General features: G+C 38.3%; 1 protein-coding gene across 1 annotated transcript; it reads left to right on the top strand.

Moving 5' to 3' along the window:
- The first annotated feature begins 3,634 nt into the window (after window positions 1–3,634).
- On the top strand, window positions 3,635–9,141 carry LOC118849910 (zona pellucida sperm-binding protein 3-like). Its single transcript, XM_036759002.1, has 9 exons — window positions 3,635–4,015; window positions 4,941–5,059; window positions 5,155–5,258; window positions 5,549–5,726; window positions 6,073–6,193; window positions 6,278–6,369; window positions 8,524–8,646; window positions 8,848–8,969; window positions 9,053–9,141. Exons 1-9 carry the CDS (start codon window positions 3,635–3,637, stop codon window positions 9,139–9,141), a joined length of 1,329 nt encoding a protein of 442 aa, XP_036614897.1.
- Window positions 9,142–14,976: the final 5,835 nt, after the last annotated feature.

Here is a 14,976-nt window from a genome sequence, read left to right as displayed (position 1 = left end):
CCAGGAAAGCAGAAGCCAACATTCAATTTCTCAGTAAGGGAAAAATGCCTTTGTGTAATGCTGGATATCATTCTCCTTTTTCCCCTTCATTCTGGCATAGGTGTTGTAGACAAATGATTCCTGGGGATATTGAAGACATTAGATCCATGTCTTTTATGTACACAAGTATATGACCATGCTTGACAAGAGAGATAGCAACATTCCATCCACTGAACATTACACTTGGGGCCCGGGGACTTCCAGCTATCATTCTCATTCAACTGCTGACACAAGAGTTGATCCTGATTATCTCATCTGATATTTCTCTACCTCAGTCATTCATCTTCGAGGTGAGACTAGGGCTTCTTCTGTAGAGTTTCAGGAAAAGTATCAAAAGCTTTGGTAGTTGGCTTTAGGCTGTTTCAATGATCAAACCTAAGGAGTGGTTGATAACTCCATCAATTTTAATCTGGAATGTAGGGAGTCTCTTGTGTGGTGCCATAGAAATCTGCCATAGGCTCAAGTCTATCCAAAATTTTATTTTATTTAATTTTTGGAGGGGGGAGGGCAGGGCAATTGGGGTTAAGTGACTTACCCAAGGTCACACAGCTAGTAAGCATTTCAAGTGTCTGAGGCCCCATTTGAACTCAGGTCCTCCTGACTCCAGGGCCAGTGATCTACTCACTTCGCCACCTAGCTGCCCCCATCCGAATTTTTTAATTGATGACTTGAATTAGGGCATAGTTAGTGAACTTAGCAAATCCTTGGGCAACAAATGGAAAGGTCAGCTGGTATACTGGATGACAGAATCAACATCATCTAAAAAGATATGAAAGACTAGAAGTAGTAAGCCTTTGCTTGACAGGATGAGTTTTAATTGGAAAAATGTCATTTTATATTTAGGTTTTTTAAAAATCAGTTTCTCAAGTTTTAAAAAGAAGAGATATGGACAGAAAACAGTTATTATGGAAAAAAAAAGAATTGGAGGTTTTTATTGGGCTGCAAAATCACCCTATGAGACAACAGAGTGATATAATAGCTTCAAATGTTAATGCTCTCTTAAGCTGATTTCATTTCTATAAAGTCTGGAACAAGAGAGGTGATTTTATCTATTTTGAAGTGTGACATTTTGAAAGTATATTGACCAGTTGGAGTGTGTTCAGAGGAAGGCAATAAATATTTTCAAAGGATTTGAAACCATGCTGTAAGAATATTAGTCGTGAGGGAGAAAATAGATTTTGCTTCAACACAAGAAAAAAGCTTCCTAAAGCCTAGAACTGTCTGAAAATGGACTTTCTTAGGAGCTAGTGAGCCTCCCTATCATTAGAGGCCTTAAAACACAAGATCATATATTGAGAAATAGAAGAGAGCTTAGAGGCTATCTAGTCCAACCTCTTTCCACATCCATATTACACATGAGGGAAATGAGGCTTAGTGAGGTTAAATAGCTTATAGCTAGGAAGTATCTAAGGTAAAATTTAAAACAAGGTCTTTCAGGTCCCAATTGTAGTACTCAATCCACAATGCCATGCTGCCTCCAAGGGTTAGGTGGTCTTTTGTTGGAAATGTTGAAGAATAGAATCCTGGTTCAATTGTGAGCGTGGACTAGAGAAACTCTTATTCCTTCCTTTTCTATAATTCGCTGATAAGTAAATGTCAGGATAAATATCCTGTGACAATATCCTTGATTTGCCACCTTATGAAGCCAATTAACTTCTAACCCATTCTTAAAGGAAAGAAGATCTAAACTGGGATTGCTGTAATGAAATTTTTTGGACAGATACTTCAGAACCATTCAAGACTCAAGATGGCCAGATTGGTTCTTTGAATGAATCAAATTGCTCAGGTTCCGAATGGGATGGTATAAAGAACACGGTAATGTTATGACTGGTATTAATATTATTTGCAGTCCCTTAGATATTTATTTGATCCATTGAATTGTTAAAATGAATATAACTATCTCACTTAACCTCTCTAGGCCCCATTTTCCTCATCTGAAGAACGAGGGGGTTAGATTAGATGATTTCTAGGGTCCTTTTTGACTCTAACATTCAGTAATGTCTATGCTCATTTTTGAGTTTCTGGGGTAAGCACTGAATTTCAGGATCAATTAGGCCTGCCTTTTAGAGATCTTCACAGTCAAGGTGTCCAAAAATCCCCTTTACCTGGGACTAATAGGATTTGGGATTTTAAAATATTTCCACGTTACAATAAAATTCTGGCACTTGTTTAACAGTTCTATATTGACTATGCTTCTATCTATCCTATCATGAAGAAAGGATGTTCCAGTTAACTTTTTTAGAGCTTGCATAGAGAACTTGAGCCTAAACCAACAGAGCCTCAAGTCAAGAGGATGAGAGAAAAGAGGGAACAGATGAACAGAAGATAATCGAGAATGAGAAAGTGGTGAAGTATAGGGAGTTGATGAAGCAAATGATAGGAGCTTGAAGCTCAAAGAAAAAGAGGCAGAATTTTATTGTGGAAAGGTTAGATCTGGAGTCAGATAACCTGTGTTTGAATCTCAATTCTGCTATTTACTATATGTGACCTTGAGCTAATAATTTAACCTTACTATGACTTAGTTTCCTCAGTTATAAAATAAGGTAGCTGGCACACAGTAGTCGCTTCATAAAATTTTATTTATTGATTGATTAATCTACAGTCCTTTTCTCCTCTATACCTTCAATCCTATAAAAAACATGTGATCATAAATTTGACCAAATGTAGGGATCAGAAATTTAATACAAATAACAAAGCCTAGGAAGGTCAAAGTCTCATCTCCATAACATCTGGAATATCCATAAATTTGGACTCCTAAATTTAGTGACCTTTAGGCAATATCCTTCTCCAGTGTCATACATCTTAAATATAGGATCATAGAATTAGAAAGGACCTTAGAGGGCATCTGGTTGTACCATCCCCCTCCAACAATACATAAATTTTATGTAAAGAAAATGAGATTGTAGAAGCGGTGGTTTGTCCAGTTTATAGAAGTAATAAATTGATGAACTGGGATTTGAACTCATGCCATTTGACTTTAAACCCAAGATTCTTTCCATCATACCACTCCGCTTCCTTTTTGCTAGCTATTTATTTCTTTATTTATTTACTATTCAGCAACCCCATTTAGTTATGCCAAGAAGACCTCTTGTGGCCTGTTATAACGATAACCTTCAGTCCAGCCATTTCTTGATGTAAATGTTTACGAAGAACCTCTCTCACCCTTATGACTTTACAGTTAGGTCGAAAAAAGTCAATACATGTGCCTGGGAAGTTCATTAAAACAAGAGTAACTCCAGCTAAATCATGACTGATTGAAAACATCACTTAATCAAACTATTCATCAACACAAGGTTGTTAGTTAATCACCTGAAAATGCACCTTGAACCCAAGTCAACTACAAAATACTTCATGATGTCAGTCTCTCAAAATTAACACAAACATCCCCCTTATTATCCAAAATGAAACATTTTCAAGCATCAACATCCTCCAAACTGAAAGTGTTTCTGGAAAAACCTGGCAGGTGTAGCATATCCTGGCCATCTCCCTCACTCCTACCCTGATTTAAGAGATCCAAGGAGCCACTAATTGTTTCTGAACCTATAAAGATCCCAAACTCCAGGCAATTAGGCAGTAATTGTAAGGAGTAGACAGGATGGGGCAAAGAGGTCAAGCAGGGTGCCTGTTCATTCTTTTGGTGTTGAGTGAGTTGGTATCTGTTGATCTTTGTGGCTCTTCTAGTTCCAGATCGTCTCTTAGAGACAGAGATTCTCTAAGACCAGATTATAAATCTTCTGTTATCCGTTCTTCTTCTCGGGGTCATAGGGTTCATGCTCAATTGCTCCCTGTGAGGGTGGTATGTCTGGAAATGAAGTTGGTGGCAAACATTCAGAGAGACCTCTTTGGGAAGGGAAAATTGATTAATCCTTCAGACCTAACTCTTGGACCAGGTGCCTGCCAATATACTGCCTTCCATGAATCAAATGACACTATTGTCTTTGAGGCAGGGCTTCATGAGTGTGGCAGTAGGCTTCAGGTACAGCTTTTTAGTATTTCTGTTGGAGCATTGTAGTAGGATGCCACCCTTTTTTTTGTCTAGAGCAGGTTTTGGGATTAGTGGCTACAGGATGATGCCTAAATAATTGTGAGGTCCCTAGATAACCACTGACATGTCTTGTGGCTCTGTCTCCCTGAGATGGGGTGGGGTGGGGAAGAACTGCTCTCTAAGCCTATATATGATTTACTTGCTCTCAGTTTTACCTTGAGATTTAGGATTTTGTGAGATACAACAAACCTGTTGATCCTAATTTGGAATTCAGTTTCTGCTTCCAAAAACAGGGAAATATGAAGGAATGCTAGATAAGATCCTCTTCTCTCAGCATTGATATGCACAGTTTAGAGTGGGAGAATGGAAGGAAGGGCATAAGTATTTATAGAGTGCCTACTGCATTCCAGGTACTGTGCTAAATGCCTTACAAATAACTCAGTTGAAAGCATCTAAGTTTTAGTAGAACTTAGTGCTAATATCAATTCTCATGTTGGTTAGCTGTGTGACCTTGGACAAAATGGTTTCTTATCTGTAAAATGAAAGGTTTGTATTAGATGTTTTTGCTAAGGTCCTTTTGGCTCTAAACTTGATTCTATCCTAATAAAGTGGGTAGTGTTTGATGTATTTCTTGGATTATTCACACAATGCACTATAAGGCTTAGGATCCTGTGGGCCAAGTGACTGGGAATAAGTGGCCCTAAAGAATATTAGATAATTGGGGTGGGAGAAGACCAGTCCTGGATTTATAGGTACACCATCAGAAAGATCTAGACAGAAAAATCAGTTGTCTGACTTATTGAAAGATTAGTAGGGAATCTTAGAGTAGTGGATATATAAACCATGAGGAAATAACTTAGATATTTCCAGGGAATGTTTTTTAAGAAAATCATACTCTAGTTTTGTCCTTTTTCAGGTGACTACAGACTTGCTGGTTTATAGTATAAATCTATATTATAACCCAACTCCTGCTGGCAACTCTGTTATCCTACGAAACAGTCCAGCTGTGATTTTAATCGAGTGTTCTTATCCAAGGTGAGAGATCCTTTTGTATAGCTCAAATAATTTGTCCTTTAGCTTGTGTCACTTCTTATGTAGTGGTTTTCTTCCTTATCCATCATTGTCCCCAGGAGGAGTAATGTAAGCAGCAAGGCTATCCAACCGACCTGGACTCCATTCAGTTCTATGCTGTCCTCGCAGAAAGGGCTGAAGTTCACCTTGCAACTGATGACTGGTAAGTGGCAATGATAGTATAGAAATTGCTAATGTTTTCCTCCTGATCTCTCTGTGTGTGTGTGTGTGTGTGTGTGTGTGTGTGTGTGTGTGTGTGTGTGTTGGCCTCCTATGGCAACCTGGCAAAGACCATGGACTCATCAGATTTATGCTTTTAAATATATAAAATACATGATGACATAAGAGACCAACTATACAGAAATCCAGTTATCAAAATAATTTAATGAATAAGGTCATGGAATGCAAGTCAAGAACCCTTGGGTTAACAGTACTGCCATCTTGACTTTGCAGATGACTGGAGTACTAAGAGGGTTTCTTCTAGCTATCAACTTGGAGATGTTATTTCCATCCAAGCTGATGTGAACTCTAGAGGTCACGTGACTCTTAGACTCTTCATTGATAGCTGTGTGGTTACGTCAAAACCCAACCAAGATTCAACTCCTTCTTATACTATTATTGATTTCCATGGGTAAGTTCCCACAGCAAACTTCCTCCATACCAAAGTCTCCTTATTTCCAAAAGAATCATAGGTATGGGCATTCCTTTCAGAAATCTATCCTACCCCCTTTTACCTTCCCCTAAGTATCCATCCTGGCCAAAGCAAATCACCTGGAAGACAACTTATCAGTGATTAGACTCTCCATATTTAGGTAGGCTGATTCCCAGGTGATTTCATTGCTAGGCTTGTGCTCAGAAGCTTTTTAAGTTTAGACATTTCAAAGTTTGTTCTGATAAGTCTTCCAAAGTGAAGTCACCTCCAGATATTGGAGAAGGACTCTGGTGGAGGGAGGCTACTAACAAATCTTAATCCCTAGGTGTCTAGTTGATGGTCGGCCAGAAAATGTTGGATCAACCTTCATCTCCCCAAGGGCCAAGCCAGAGACTCTTCAGTTTATAGTTGATGCTTTTAAATTTTCAAGGGAAGCCAAGGATCAGGTGAGCTTTATCCTGTCTCCCCCACTCCCACACATAGTATCCATAATGGCAATGATGAATCTTCAATTCTGAATTATTTTCTAGATCTATATTACGTGCCACCTGAAGGCCACTGAAGCTGCTGACCTGCCAGATCCTTCAAACAAAGCTTGTTCCTTCAACAAATCAAGCCAAGAGTAAGTAGAGCTTGGACAGCAACCATGGTCACTAAGTGACATCACTGCCACCATAAGAGCCCTATCAAAGCTGCTTAGGTACTTACCTGAATTAGGGGATGGTGGTGTTTTGAGGGAATTGATAAACAAATCCATTGTTTAGGAGAATAGAACTCATGATCTACTTATCCTTTCTTTCTATAACACAATTTGAATGTATTATTTTTAATAACTACTATTTTTATAATCTATAGTCATGCTTGTTGAATGCGAACCTAACAGTTATTGCTTAATCTAGCCCTGGCTCATCCTCGAAGAATGAATCTTGCAGAAGGCTATGTATAGTTCTCGGTGGCTTTGGTACTTTGCTGCTTTTCCTAATGTTATTTACTACTTACAGCTTGTCAGCTCCAAGAGAATCAATTACTTTCCCTTGGAGACAGATACATGTTTTAGAGCTACCTATCTGTGTATATACGCAAGTGTATATATGTATACATACATCTATATAATATATTATATATGATATATGAAAATGATATGTACATGTATGTGTGTACATATGAATATGTATATTCCTTTGTATGACCCTGGGTAGGTCATTTAACCTTTATCTCCTTGAGTATCCTCATCTGTAAAGTGAGAAGGAAGGAATAAATATTAGTGGCTATTAAATGGTAGGCACTATGGTAAGTCCTTTTCATATATCATCTTATTTAATCCTCATCACAACCCTGCAAGATAGGTGCTATTATCATCTTCATTTTACAGGTGAGGAAACTGAGGCAGAGGTCAAATGACTTGCCCAGGGTCACACAGCTAGTATGTAAGGCTGGATTTGAACTCAGGTCTTCCTGACTTCAGACCCAATGCTTTATCCACTCAGCTACCTAGACAACTCTGATGTGGCATAATGGAACATAATACCTGTCTCCCAGGACTGTTGTGAGGACCAAATGAGATAAGATTTGTGTGATGTACATAGCACTGTGCCTATTACATAGTAGCACTTAATAAATGCTCATTTATTAATAATCATAGAATAGTATACTGGCAATTCAAATCATTCTCTAACTCTTATTAACTGTGTGATTCTGGGAAAATCATTTAACTTACATGCCCTAGGTAACTTCAGGATTGATATAAATCATATATAGGTAATTAAAATCACTTATATGGTTTTTGTTGTTTAGTCATTTTCAGTCATGCCCAACTGTTTGTGACCCCATTTGGGATTTTCTTGGCAAATACGCTGGAGTGCTTTGCCGTTTCCTTCTCCAGCTCATTTTACAGATGAGGAAACTGAAGCAAACAGGGTTAAGTAACTTGCCCGGGGTCAAACTGCTAGTAAGTGTCTAAGGCTGAATTTGAATTCAGGATGATGAGTTTTCCTGACTCCAGGCCCAACATTCTATCAGCTATGCCACCTAGCTGTCCTACTTATATGCTACAATACTCTCTTATACTGTAATCAATAGATTTTTTTCAATGCAACTGATAAAGGGAGGAAAATACCCAAACACATATGCCTCATATTAAATAAAAAAATTAAAAAAAAATCTGACTCTTGCCCCTTCCCCTTTCTTGCTGTTGCTACTTTTGAGAGAAATAGGGGAGAAAACTGTAGGTCTGACTTTCTAATTTGGGGAACAAAAGACTTTATTCCCTACTTTTCACTTGTACCTTATACTTTTTTTACCTGGTACCTAACTTATTTCCCCACCTTATACCTAATGTTTTTTCCTTAGAAAAGGATTTCTTGAGCAGAGTTCCAGATATTTTTCTTAAATAATTCTCATGACTTTACAAGATTTACTTTACAAAAGTTACAGGAACTTTTCTTTTTCGAGGGAGTGGGTACAAAATGATTTCATCTAAATTAATTATAAGTCTTAATCTTTAGAATATTTTCTACAAACAAATGCTATCTCAGCACTGATTAACAAGGTAGTTTTAAAGGGTCTGTTGGAAGACTAGAATACAGATGGAGTTTGTTGTATCTGCCCTTCGGATTTATGCCATGTTACTTTGTTTTTGGCTCTTGGATGGAAGGGGCAAATTTTAAAGGTAGTCAAAATTTTCATAGGAAGTAGTGGTGAGTTATAAAATTTAATAGCTTTTTCCCCCAAAGTCACAAGCACTCAATTATATCTTCTCTCATTAATAACTTCCCAGATGGTCTCCTGTAGAAGGTACAGATAATATCTGTAGCTGTTGTGAAGCTGGTAGCTGCAGGAAAGGCCATCTTCCAAACATACTTACCAGAAGTCACTGGAAAAGGAGTAAGTTGTATTGGAAAGGGAAGTTTCCTAACATACCCAACATAGGCAAAAGCCCATAAGGCAAGATCATATTTCAACAAATATGAGGCTCCATGCTAAAAATACGGACCCATAAGGCACTTACAGACTGATTACCTCAGCTAAAAATTGTTTAAAAGAACTTCTATCTAGGTTTCATTGGAAACTCTCCCCCCCTCTTCCCCATCTAACCCTTTACAGATGAACCTAGAGGAGAAAATGAGGCTCATGTGGTAGTTGGACCTCTGGTCATTTCTGATGTGACAATACATCCCAACAGCACTGATAACCAGGACAAAAGAGCTAGAACCAACTCCCAAGGTATGGATTACTTACATTCCATCTATTTGACCTAAATGGTAAATGATTCTGAGCCTTGTGTCTGACATACCATTCCTTCTCAGGTCTGAAGAAAGCACCTAAAACAATACTATTGGCAGCTGGATCTGTAGTATTTTTCTATCTCTCATGCTACGCATATGGGAAGATATGAATTCTTTTTGGCAAAAATTAACTGTTGTTAAAATAAAGGATACCTGTTCAATGTGTTGTCTGCTTTTAATGATAAAAGTTAGTTAAGAATTGCAAAGTGCTTTGCATATATTATCTCATTTGACCTTCACAAAACCCCCTGGGAGGTAGGTGCTTTCTTACCATTCCCATTTTACAAATGAGAAAATTAAGGGTGAGAGATCTAACAGTCAGCCAAACCAAAAAGTTCCTGAGGAAATACTAGAAATCAAGTCTTCCTGCCTTCATGTTCAGTACTGTATCCCCACTGCCACCATAATTTTCCCTTTAATATGTACCCAATCTTTTTTCTAAGGAAAATGATTAACTTGGATCCTTGGGGGATATGCCTGAGCAACATAAAATATTCCACATAAAGTGCTTAAAGCATATAGATGCTTGGAATCCTATAGCATCTTCTTGATGTACTTATCTGAGGTATGGCCTGTCCATAAACATTCTCAGAATAAATGCATGTACAAAATAATATTGTCTTATCATTGTTCCAGTCACCCCTGGCCTTAACTAACATCTAACCTCTGAGCAATCTCAAATTTCTTTGGTCTTTATGTAGCTCTCTCTCCTTCCTTTGTAGATGGACACCCAAGCTTTAGATTTAGCTTGAAGTATTATTCAATCTGTAATCACTTGCTCAGCCTTCATAAATTCTCATGTAACTACTAAAGTAATTTGCTGGTACCATGAAAATGTTTTTGGGGGGGGAGGAGATCTCGTCATAATATTAGCTCCCATTGCAGGGAGGGAAGACCAGTTCAATACTTTTCGCTAGAAAAGAAAGCAGTTAGAAACCAAGGGAAAAATCCTTTGAGTTATGAGTTATAGCTACTATTATATCCCATATTATTTGGTTGACAAACTTTGGTATCTTTTACCAACAACTTTAACACTTTTTTTTAACCTGATGAAGGCTAAAATTTCAATGGCAATTCAGAGTGGAACAACATTTATTTATAAAATAGCTTTTGTAATTATTGACTGAGGCAATGGCTTAGTCTTTGGAACTATGTGGATGGTAGAACATGGGGAGAACAAGGGAAGGAAGAATAAAGAATGACATTCTAATAAGCAACTGGAATATGAACCTATTAAAGATGGAATTAGAAAATAGTCTATTTAAATATATAGCTTGGTACCTGGAGATAGGAAGACCTAGTTTCATATTCTGTCTCAAACTAGTGTCTAAATCTTGAGAGAATCATGTAACTTCTTGGACCTTCAGTTTTCTCACCTGTAAAAGAGGGAAAATAGCACCCATCTCTCAGCTTATGTGAGACTTAAAAAAGAGAAGGCATATAAAGGTGCTATATAAACCTTTAATCACTAGTTAAATGGGAATTACTCTTTTTGGTCAAGCCCAAGACTAATATTTCTATTGAGAAACAATATATTCCATGACAAGGTGATTTACATTCTCATTGCTAATCTTGTAGGAATTACTATGACGGAACTCTTTCCCTTTACCTCCCTCCTTGCCATTTCACATTCACCTTAGGAAGAGTATTTGACCCTTAGGCATTTCCCTCTATTTTGGGGAAATGAGTGTGTATGATAAAATGAGGAACTATAATTTCATGGGATTAGTGTCTGAATCTAAAATGATGCATATGTTGCTCAGTTTGAATGCCAACTTAAAATTCTCTCTGTCAAATTTTATCACAACTTCTGGTTTTATTCACAAATTCTTGTAGATTGTGGTGCCTATGGTAGTATTTCTGGCTGTTCTTTCTGCAACAGATCCTTCTCTTCCCTCCTCCCCTCCCTCTGTGAATACATGAATAATTAGGAAAAACACTTATTAAGCATTTACTTTGTGTCAAACCCTATGCTATGAGGATAGAAATACAAAACGCAAAGCCAGTTTCTGTTGGCTCCTAAAGAGCTAATATTTTAATAGGGATGGACAACATGCACAGGGGTGGGGGGGTGACCAGGGAGAAATACTTTGGTCTGGCTACTTAGAGGTAAGGTGAGTGGAGCCATGGGTAGCAAATTGATACCCCATCTTGGATTTGATCATGGTTCTAAAACTGGAGGGGTGGGGATGTTGTGATCTGCGCCTGGGGTGGGAGTATGAAAGGACATGAATCATAGCTATGCCTGAAACAGTGGGACAGGTGAGGCAGTTGCCACTCAAGACAGCAGCCCCAGGGTGAAAGTTCTGGAGATTAAAGGTCTTAATTTCCAGGTTATAGTCTCTAGAATGAATGTTTCTTTGCGTCCTTACAACCTTGATTTTTTTTCTTCTACCTGTTATCCAACAGCCTCTGGTTCATTTTCCACTTAATGGTCTCTTCCCTACTCGAATTAAAATTCTTAGTTTCAGTACATATGACAGTCACCAATACAGATTTGTGAAATAGTCAGGATATATTCTCCCATTTTCTAGAAAGATGGTTAGGTAATGACTAATTCTTTTTCTTGGCTCTCCTATGTCCCAGTCATTTATCTGCACATAGACCGAGCTATGTCTCGTAGCTCTCTGGATCCTATGATGCTAAAATTGTTCTTAGGAGTTCATCAAGAGTGAGAACTCGTCAGACCTATGCGTTAGAAAGATGGGCAGTAATAAAAAGCATTAGAATAAGGCAAAAATTGTTAAGGAGATAGACTGGGAGAGTATTGAAATAGTTCAGGTAAAGAAAATAAAGGCCTGATGCAAAGTGAAGTACACTGAACTCAAATCAAAAGACTTGAATTTGCCATAGTTACACTACTCCCTAGCTAGCTGGCATTGAGCAGGACATTTGATCTTCCCAGGCCTCAGATTCCTTGTCTGTAAAATGAGTTGTTTTGACTTTACATTGAAAGTGAAGTCTAGTTCCAATAATCTAAATCTGTGGATAAAAGCAGTGGGAACAGAAAGGAAAGGAAGGTTATTGATTTGGCATTCAAAGCCCTCCCTCACCTGGTTCTAAACTTAAGCTGCCTTCTCCCCTCCTACATACTTTAACCTTCACCCAAACTAGGCTACTCACGATCCCTTGGTGCATTGCTGTAATTGGCAAATGTGAGTTTGCTGAAATTGAAATGACAGCATTTGGTGACTTATTGGAGAAGGGGTGAGCAAGAGGGAGGAGTCAAAGATAACTCTGAGATGATAATGAGTGACCAGGGGATGGATGGGAGGGTCATTGAGAGAAACAAGGCAGTCACTGCCAATTAAGCTGGCTGGTTGCTCTCTTTTTCTGGATGCATTTTGGAGCTCAGCCCTTTTACCCACTGGGTCACAAGCCATGCTTATTGAACAGAAGCAGATGGAATTACCACCAGTTCCTACCCACAGAGTGCTGAGGGAGCCGACTGTGGCTTTTCCTAAGTGTTAATTAGTTTCACCTGGCTCAGCCTTTAGCAATCACCTAATTGATTTTTTTAAAAAAAATCACTGAGTGCTGTGGCAATTACCATAATATTATGACAATATTTCCCAGTACAATAGAGAGCAGCTGAGTTGCAGAGCCACTAGGAGGACTCAAGATGTCCTGAGCAAAGATCTCTGAGGCAGCTTTTACTGAGAGTAGGTCAGAGCCCTCTTCTTTCTTCCACATTACTCAACTGGGAGGTAGGGAAGAAGACAGTAAATTTGACAGGCAGTCTTCTGAGAGGTGGCGGGGGTGGGGGGGAGGATGGATCTGAATCTTGGTACATTTTCTGTGCCAGTAAGATGTTTCTGCTCACCCAATCAGTGGCTGGTTCTCATTTCTCTCTTTCACATAGTCAATCTGAACAACAGATCGGTATTTTTAAATTGACATCTTAAATGACTGGAGATGGTATGTGAAGTTAGCTGTGGGTTATGTATATGTACTTGTCAGGGGAGACCCATTCCCCAGGGTAAGGCTGATCTTATAGCAGCCCAGACAGGTAAGCAGATGTGCTTATGTGGAGTGAGTCTAGGTAGGTTCCCCACCCCTGGAGGAACCATGAGGCCTCATCTACTCAAAAATATTCCTCCTCCTAAGAGCCTGACATAGAAATTGAAGTACCTACAATTAGTAAAAATGTCATGACAAAAAATGTGTGCCATACATGGCAAGGCTAATAGCTTCTTCTACCTACCCTGATGCCTTGTTGTGACATGGAAGTGATCTATGCTCTGGAAAACTGTAAATAGGTCATGAGATGGTGAGACCATATCAAGCTGGAGAGGCTTTGAATGTAGGTACGACAATGCTCTATCACCTAATATCCTGTCTAGTTAACTTCAGGAGGTGCACCAACAGATTTGCTTTAGTTAAGAAATTCATCACCTATTGGCTAATAGTCCAACATCAAACTAACTCTCTCTCTCCCTCTCTCTCTCTCTCACACACACACACACACACACACATACATATATGTATATATATGTATGTGTGTGTGTGTGTGTGTGTGTGTAAACATATATATATATATATATATATATATATATATATATATATATATATATATATGTATACATATGGAGAGAGAGAGAGAGCATGATTGTGGAAAGAGATTAGATTTGGACTCCAGACACCTGCTTTCAGATCCCGGCTCAGTTACTTATGAACCTGTGTGGCCATAGGAAAGTCACTGTATCTGAAGCAGCTCAGTGGTATTAGTAGAGCACTAAGCCTGAGGTAAAATCTAGACTCAGAAATTTACTAGCTGTGAGACTATGGACAAGTCATTTTACCTCTCTGGGCCTCAGTTTCCTCATTTGTAAAACAGTGGGTATGGACTCACTGACCTCTAGGGTTCATTTTATCTCCAAGTCTATTAACCTATGGGCCTGTGAATTCTTTGTATCTCATTTTATTCATCTGTAAATTGAAGGGTCGAACTAAATGGCCTTTAAGGTCCCTTGTAGCTGTAAATGTTTGAACCTGTGATTACATGGCTACTATAACAGGCATTCACATAGTTTTTTTTTTATTGTCTTGGCCCTTTCCTTATGCCTATGCACCATCCCGAGTAGACTGAGAAGAAGGAGAGAATGAGGACAATACCCAGACACACATATGAAGGAAGAAACAAAAGATTCTAGAGTTAGAAGTGATTTTAGATACCATCTAGTTCTATTCTGTCCTAGATTCATAGCCAGAAAGAAAAAAGAAATCTTAGAAGGCAGACTGGCACTTAGCACGATGGCTAGCCCATAGTAAGCACTTCATAAACCCGTGCTGAGTGATTCTTAGTGCTAATAATAACACAGAGAGGACAGATTGGTGCATCTTATCTTTAAATCTGGTTCACACCCATTATTTTTACAGATGACGTAACCAAGTCCCAGAAAAGGTAAGGTTGTCTGATTCCAAGTTCGTAGCTCTTCTATGCCAGTGTAATAATAACCAGAATGTGACAAGAGCTATAACTACAACATTTATATAGTGCTTTAATGATTGCGAGTTGTTCCCCAGGCACTTTACCATATGCTCATTTTTCATAATTTGTTGCTCAGGTAACATGCTTGTCTGCACATAATATAAATGAGCATTATTGTTAATATTATCCAGCACTTCCCACAGTGTTGGGCACATAGTAAGCACTTAATAGATGACTGCTGATTGATTATTATTGCTATTAATAATGATAAAGAGAAGAAATGTCAATTTTAAGATATTTTTAAGATGTTAAGATATATTAAAATATTCAATATTTTAATTGAAGAAAGTAAGGGGGATGATTATTTAATGTGTGTGTATGTTTTCTCTCCCTTCTGATTGTGGTTCCTCATTATAACAGAGGAACATTTTTACTCAGGTGAGTGATCTCCCCCCGTGATTACTTTTCAATCAATTTACAGCTACAGCAACTTTGAAAAAAATCTTCCAGCATG

The sequence above is a fragment of the Trichosurus vulpecula genome, chromosome 5, assembly GCF_011100635.1.
Source record: "Trichosurus vulpecula isolate mTriVul1 chromosome 5, mTriVul1.pri, whole genome shotgun sequence".
Taxonomy (NCBI): domain Eukaryota; kingdom Metazoa; phylum Chordata; class Mammalia; order Diprotodontia; family Phalangeridae; genus Trichosurus; species Trichosurus vulpecula.
The sequence above is the reverse complement of the archived record's forward strand: the minus strand, read 5'-3'. Positions and strand labels throughout refer to the sequence as shown.

Bases quoted from the DNA above. Each gene is read 5' to 3' on its own strand.
- LOC118849910 (XM_036759002.1), top strand. From the start codon at position 3,635: ATGGGGCAAAGAGGTCAAGCAGGGTGCCTGTTCATTCTTTTGGTGTTG. The intron at 5,259-5,548 runs GTAAGTGGCAAT...TTGACTTTGCAG, and splicing joins CACCTTGCAACTGATGACTG to ATGACTGGAGTACTAAGAGG. The intron at 5,727-6,072 runs GTAAGTTCCCAC...CTTAATCCCTAG, and splicing joins ACTATTATTGATTTCCATGG to GTGTCTAGTTGATGGTCGGC.